Below are 6,060 nucleotides of genomic sequence, written 5' to 3' on the forward strand. Positions count from 1 at the left end.
GATGGGACCCGGCCCTGGGCCCCCCGGGAGGGGATGGGGGGGCTCGGGGGGTGGCTGGACCCTCCCCAGGGTGGGGGTGTGTGGTCCTTTCGGGGTCAGGCAGGGCTGGGGGGTCTGGGGGGCCCCAGGGCTGGGTGAGGCCCCCACCCACGGTGGAGGTTAAGGCTTTTAGGACCCCCTTCTCCCCTCCAACGGAAGGAGAGGGGGCTGAGACCACGGTGGGTTCACAGTATTTGGGTAGGTCCTACAAAAATAAATGTGGGGCTTTGTTTTCAAGGGGGTCCCCGGGGGCTGGAGGGGTGGGGTGGGTGCACAGGGCTCTCCCCCCCCCAACCAGGGACATCCCCCCCTCAGCCCTCGGGGGTCCCACCCGCCCCTGTGCCCTGAAGCCCCGTCCCCGCAGGCCACGCCCCCCGGTGGGCGAGGCACGAGGAACCTCATTTGCTTATTTAAAGGCGCAGGCACCGCTGCTGGGGGGGTCCCCAAGGCACGTCGGAGGGGCTCAGAGGCGGTGTCGGGGCGGGGCGGCGATGTCGGGGGGTCCCGGCGGGGTCCCGCTGTCCGGCTGCCGGTCCCGCAGGCTCCAGGTGCTGCTCGGGGGGTCTCGGGGGTCCCCGGGGCTCGGGGGGTCCGTGCAGCGCTGGGCTGGGGGGGGCTGGCGGCGAAGGGGACCCCCGGGGGGGGCTTTGGGCTCCTTGTGCCGGAGGCGCTTCTGCCGCCGGCTGAGGACTGTGGGGAGGGGGCGAGTCCTGAGCCCTGTGCCCCCCACCCCGGGACACCCCCTGACCCGGGGACACCCCCTGACCCGGGGACACCCCCCATTTACCACCCTCTCCCCACCCTCCTCACCCTCACCTTCATCCTTCCCACCGCCACCAGCATCCAGAGCCTCATCCCAATCCTTTCCCAGTCCCACCCTTTTCCTCCTCCCTGTCCCCATCGCCACCCCGCCCTCATCCTCACCTTCACCCCCACCGGCACCCACAGCCCCGTCCCTTTCCCGTCCCGCCCTTCCCGCGTCCCCTCCCTCGCCCCGGGGGTCCCTCACCGTGTCCCCTCGGTGCCCCTCGGGCCGTCACCTTCCACTGCAGCAGCACGGCGGTGACACTGAGCGCGGGCCACGCTCCGAGCAGCGCCCACCCGGGCCAGCAGAGCGGCCCCCCCGGCGCCCCCCGCAGCCGGGCCAGCGCGAACCCCACCAGCGCCGCCCCCTCGGCGAAATAATCCGCGCAGACCACCAGGGCGGCCGCGCCCCCCACGCCCGTGCCCAGCACGGTGAGGGCGCGGGGCCAGCGCAGCGCGGACAGAGCCCCGAGCAGCGCCAGCCCCAGCGCCACCCACGCGCCCACCCAGGGGCTGCCCGGGGGCTCCGCCGGGGCCAGCGCGGCCAGCGCGGCCGCGGCCACCAGCAGCCCCAGCAGCAGCCCCGTGGTGAAGAGCCCCACGCTGCGCAGCAGCGCCGTGAGGAGCCCGCAGAGCAGCCCGATGCCCAGCGCGATGCCCGCGCTCGCCTCCAGGCTCAGGGGGGACCCCAGGACGCGCTCCCGGTGGCACAGGAGGAAGATGACGGCGGAGCCGAAGAACAGCCCCGAGAGGAACATGACGGCCCTGAAGCAGCGGTAGCCTTGGGGGGCGCGGGGGGGGTCAGTGGGGGCGGTGCTGGTGGGCACTGGGCAGTCCCTGGGGGTCCCCGGTGCCCCACAGAAACCTTGTGCCCCCCGGTGTCCCCTGTGCCACCCCCTCTGCCCAGGACCGCCAGTTGTCCCCCAGTGGTCCCTGTGCCATCTCTTCTGCCCCCCAGATGTGCCCCCTGCCTCCCCAGGGCCCCCCAGCCCCCCCAGCCATGCCCTCAGGGTCCCTGGGGCCCCTCTCGGGGGTCCCCCCGTGCTCCCCAGCCCCCCCACCATGCCCCCAGCCCTGCCCCCCTCGGGGTCCCCCCCGGTGTGCCCTCAGGAACCCCCAGCCCCCTGACAGTGTCCCAGGGTCCCCCCGAGCCCCCCAGCCGGGCCCCCCTCGGGGTTCCCTCAGTCCCCGCCCCAGGAGCCCCTCAGCCCCCCAGCCGTGCCCCGGGGGTCCCCCCGTGCCCCCCTCACCGAAGCAGCCGCAGCCGAGGCCCAGGAGCGCCCCGAGGGCGCAGAGCGCGGCCGGGACGGGCTCGAGGGGGCCCCGGGGCCCGAGGGCACAGCGGGGCTCCGCGGGGGGGGCGCCGGGATCCATCGCCCCCCGGGCTCTGCGGGGGCGGGGGGGTGAGCGACCCCTCCCCGCGACCCCCTCCTCGCCCCCCGCCTCGTGCCCCCCTCCCCGCACCCACATCTGGCAACGGCGCCGCGGGGGGGGCGGCACATCTGGAAGGGACTGGGCTGGGGGCGCTGGGAGGGGGAACTGGGGGCGAGGGGGGCACTGGGAGTGGGTGTTGGAGAATGGCAAACTGGGGGAACTGGGAGCGACGGGAGGGGTCCGTGGGAGTACCGGGAGTGCTGGGAGGGGGCACTGGGAGCGGTGGGAGCGCTGGGGCACTGGGAGGGGGCATTGGGAGCGCTGTGGGACGGGGCTGGAGGGGCGGGGGGTGCCCAGGGAAGTCCCCGGCCGGGTTCCCATCCCCACTCGCTCCCCCCGCCCCTCCAGCCCCATCCGAGAGCTCTCCCAGCGCTCCCAGTGGTTCCACCGACTCCCGGGAGGGGCTCCCCGCTCGGGGGTCCCATCTCCGCTCGGTCCCCCCGCCCGGGACTCACCGTCGCTGCCGTCGCGGGGGTCGCGGCGGGGCCGAGATGCGGCAGGGGCGGGACCGGGGGCGGTGAGGGACCGTCGCGGGGTCCCGCGCGGGGTCTGGCGGGGGCGGGGGCGGCAGTCGGGGGGTGAGCGTAGGGAAAGGACCCGATCCCGCGTGGGGTCAATCCCGGGGAAGGCAAAGGGAGGGGGTCGCACGGGGGGGCCCCGCGGGGGCGGCGGTGCGGGAGGCGCGGAGCCCCCCGGGGATACCGGGTAGCATCGCCCTTTTAAGATCGAAGATGCCCCTTTAAGGGGCGGGGCCATGGGTACGGGGCGTGGAGATGTCCGTTTAAGGCAGTGCGACCACACCCAACTAAGGGGCGTGTCTATACCCGCCGAAGGGGCGTGGTCACCCGGTTAATGATTGGCTCTTTGGGGGCGTGGCCATCGCCATTTGAGGGTAGGCGGGACGAAGCTCTCACGTGAGGCCCCTCCCCCGGAAGTGGGCGTGGCCGGCGCGGCGGCGGGCGGAAAGCGGAAGTGCGGCCGTGAGGGGACCCGGGGGGGGGCGGCGGCGGCGACCCCCCCCCACCGCCGGTACCGGCGCGGTGAGCCCAAAATCCCCCAAATCCAGCCCTAAACCCTCCCCCCACCGCCGCTACCGGCGCGGTGAGTCCGGGACCCCCCAAACTCCCCCCCCGGTCCGTTTGCGGGTTCCTTACAGGCCCAACTGGGAGTCCCAGGGCCGTTCGGGGGTTCCCCGGAGCCCTTTCCGGGGGTTCTCGGGGCCCATCCGAGGGATCCTGGGTTGGGTCGGGGTCCCCGGGGGCACCCCGGGCCCATTTCGGGGGTCTCTGCCCCTCGCTGACCCCTCTCTCTCCCCCCAGCCCCGGCAGGACCGGGATGGCCGTGACTTAACCCCGGGATGGAGCAGCCCCGGCCCCGGGACGCGGCCGAAGGAGGCTCCGGCCCCCCCAGCGCCGCCTGGAACGGGACCTGCGGCCGCGCCGGGACCGCCCCCGGCCCGGGGGACGACGAGGAGGACGGAGGGGGCGGCGGCGACCCCGGGACCCGCTGCGGCTGCCGAGGACCCCCGGCCCCCGCCCCGACCCCCGCGGGGGAGCCCCGGGCCGGGGCCTGCGGGCTCGGCTGCCGCCACCGGGGACCCCCCGACGGCGACGGGAGGGCGCGGAGGGCCCGGAGGCGGCCGAGGCACCGCGGGGCCCTCCGGGAGAACGAGGAGGACGAAGAGGAGGAGGAGGGCGGGGGGCTGCGGGGCTGGGGCCGGGGGTCGCTGCGGGCGGCCCGGGCGGGGGCCGGGCTGTGCCTGAGGCTGCTCGGGGCGCTCCTGGCGCTGCTGCTCCTCCTCCTCCTCCTCCTCCTCGGGGGGCTCCGGCTCTGCTGGCGCGGCCTCGCCGCCGGAGCCCACCGGGCCCGGGAGCTCCTGGGGGACCCCCGGCAGTGGCTGCGGGGCCGGAGGAGCCCCCCGGGGGTCCCCGCGGCGGGGGAGGAGGAGCTGGGGCGGCTGCTGGCCCTGGCCGAGGTGCCCGAGGAGGAGCTGAACCCCTTCCAGGTGCTGGGGGTGGAGCCCTCGGCGGCCGACGCCGAGCTCAGGAAGGCCTATCGGCGCCTGGCCGTGCTGGTGGGTGTGAGCTGGGGGGCCCGGGGACCCCCACCCCGGCAGGCCCCTGAGGGTCGTTCCCTGCCCAGGTGCACCCCGACAAGAGCCCCCACCCGCGGGCAGAGGAGGCCTTCAAGGTGCTGCGGGCGGGCTGGGACCGGGTGAGCAGCCCCGAGCGGCGCCGGGACTACGAGACGTGAGTCGGGGGCCCTGGGGGGGCTCTGGGACCCCCGCGGAGGGCTCTGACCCCCCGTGTTCCCGCAGGAAGAGGCTGGCCCAGAGCGAGCTGGCCAGGTCGGTGGGAGCCTTCCTGAGCCGGCTGCAGGAGGACCTGAGGGAGGCCATGAACGCCATGGCCTGCAGCCGCTGCGGGGGCCGCCACAGGTGGGGGCTCGGGGGCAGCACGGGGGGATGGTGTGTCCTGGGGGCTCAGGGGGGTGGGGGAACAGAGCCAGCACCGGGGGGTTGTTGGGTTTCGGGGGGCTCACGGTGCCCTGGTGCCCCGGGGGGCTCACAGTGCCCTGGTGCCCCGGGGGGCTCACAGTGCCGTCCCCCCCCGCAGGCGGTTCGAGCTGGACAGGGACCCCCAGCGTGCCCGGTACTGCGCCGAGTGCGGGGGGCTGCACCCGGCCGAGGAGGGGGACCTGTGGGCAGAGTCCCACCTGCTGGGGCTCAGGATCACCTACATGGCCCGCATGGACGGCCGGGTCTACGACATCACCGGTGGGGACGGGCACTCCTGGGGGGACCCCACACCCACGGGGGGACCCCACACCCACGGGGGGACCCCACACCCACGGGGGGCTGCCCCTGGCCTGACTGGGGGGTGACAGAGCCCCCAGACTTGGAGGGTTCTGCAGCCCCCAGACCCAGCGGGTTTCCCAGCCCCAGGGGTCCCACCCTCCGTGGCCCCCCCGGGGTGCCCCCTGACGGGTGGTCTCTGTCTCTGTCCCCCCAGAGTGGGCTGGGTGCCAGCGTGTGGGCATCTCCCCGGACACCCACCGTGTCCCCTACCACCTGTCCTTCGGCGCCAGGGCGGCCCCCCCGCCCGGGAGGCAGCGGTCAGTGCTGGGGGGGCACCTGGGGGGTGACACCGTGTCCCCGGGGGGCTTGGGGGGTGACACAATGCCCCGGGGGTCTCGTGGTGCCGTCACACCCTCTCTCTCAGGTGGTTTGACGTGCACAGGGATCCCCAGGCCCCCCCCAACCCCCTCTGTTCCCCCTCCAGGACCACCCCCAAGGGCAGCCCCCCCACCCCCTCGGAGCTCCAGGATTTCCTCACCCGCATCTTTCAGGCCCCGGCGGCCCCTGGGGGGCCCTTCCCGCCGCCCCCCACCCCCCCAGGGGCCGCAGCCCCGCCCGGGGGTCCCCCCAGGCCAGAGGGGGTTGCCCCCAGGGGGGACACGAAGCACAAGAGGAGGAAGAAGGTGCGGCGGCCGCTCCCACGCTGAGGGGCCCCAGGTCCCCCCAAAGGGCTTCTTTGAATAAAAAATCTATTTTTCTTTTTTTTTTTTTTTTAGAAAAGAAAGTGAGAGTTTTTTAACATGGGAGAGTTGTTTTAAAAAGGGAGGGTGGGGTGGGGATGTGGCCAAAGGAGCTGCAGGATGGGGGGAAGCAAAGCAGAGTTGGGGGCTGTTTTGGGGGCTCAGTCAGCCCTGGGGAGCCGGGGCTGTTTGGGGGGCTCAGTCAGCCCTGGGGAGCCGGGGCTGTTTTGGGGGCTCAGTCAGCCC

The 6,060-nt window shown here is 74.5% G+C and overlaps 2 protein-coding genes across 5 annotated transcripts; one reads left to right on the forward strand and one right to left on the reverse strand.

Annotated features, from left to right (window-relative positions):
• Positions 1–54: 54 nt before the first annotated feature.
• On the reverse strand, positions 55–3,132 carry LOC135404241 (transmembrane protein 198-like). 2 transcript variants are annotated; one of them, XM_064638911.1, is made up of 4 exons: positions 2,733–2,990; positions 2,094–2,230; positions 1,049–1,624; positions 55–729 (listed from the first exon to the last, which is right to left on the reverse strand). In XM_064638911.1, exons 2-4 carry the CDS (start codon positions 2,215–2,217, stop codon positions 503–505), a joined length of 927 nt encoding a protein of 308 aa, XP_064494981.1. In that variant the 5' UTR covers positions 2,218–2,230; positions 2,733–2,990; the 3' UTR covers positions 55–502. The 2 variants fall into 2 exon arrangements, with proteins under 2 accessions (XP_064494981.1, XP_064494980.1); XM_064638910.1 differs by having other exon boundaries at positions 2,094–3,132.
• Positions 3,133–3,211: 79 nt separating this feature from the next.
• Positions 3,212–5,877, forward strand: DNAJC14 (DnaJ heat shock protein family (Hsp40) member C14). 3 transcript variants are annotated; one of them, XM_064638912.1, is made up of 7 exons: positions 3,212–3,317; positions 3,597–4,351; positions 4,420–4,491; positions 4,595–4,714; positions 4,893–5,053; positions 5,289–5,391; positions 5,559–5,877. In XM_064638912.1, the coding sequence occupies exons 2-7, from the start codon at positions 3,635–3,637 to the stop codon at positions 5,871–5,873; spliced, it is 1,488 nt and encodes a 495-aa protein (XP_064494982.1). In that variant the 5' UTR covers positions 3,212–3,317; positions 3,597–3,634; the 3' UTR covers positions 5,874–5,877. The 3 variants fall into 3 exon arrangements, with proteins under 3 accessions (XP_064494982.1, XP_064494984.1, XP_064494983.1); XM_064638914.1 differs by having other exon boundaries at positions 3,215–3,317; positions 4,420–4,526; positions 5,559–5,832; XM_064638913.1 differs by lacking the exon at positions 3,212–3,317 and adding an exon at positions 3,357–3,378.
• The last annotated feature ends 183 nt before the right edge of the window (positions 5,878–6,060 follow it).

The sequence above is a fragment of the Pseudopipra pipra genome, chromosome 30 (assembly GCF_036250125.1).
Source record: "Pseudopipra pipra isolate bDixPip1 chromosome 30, bDixPip1.hap1, whole genome shotgun sequence".
NCBI lineage: Eukaryota > Metazoa > Chordata > Aves > Passeriformes > Pipridae > Pseudopipra > Pseudopipra pipra.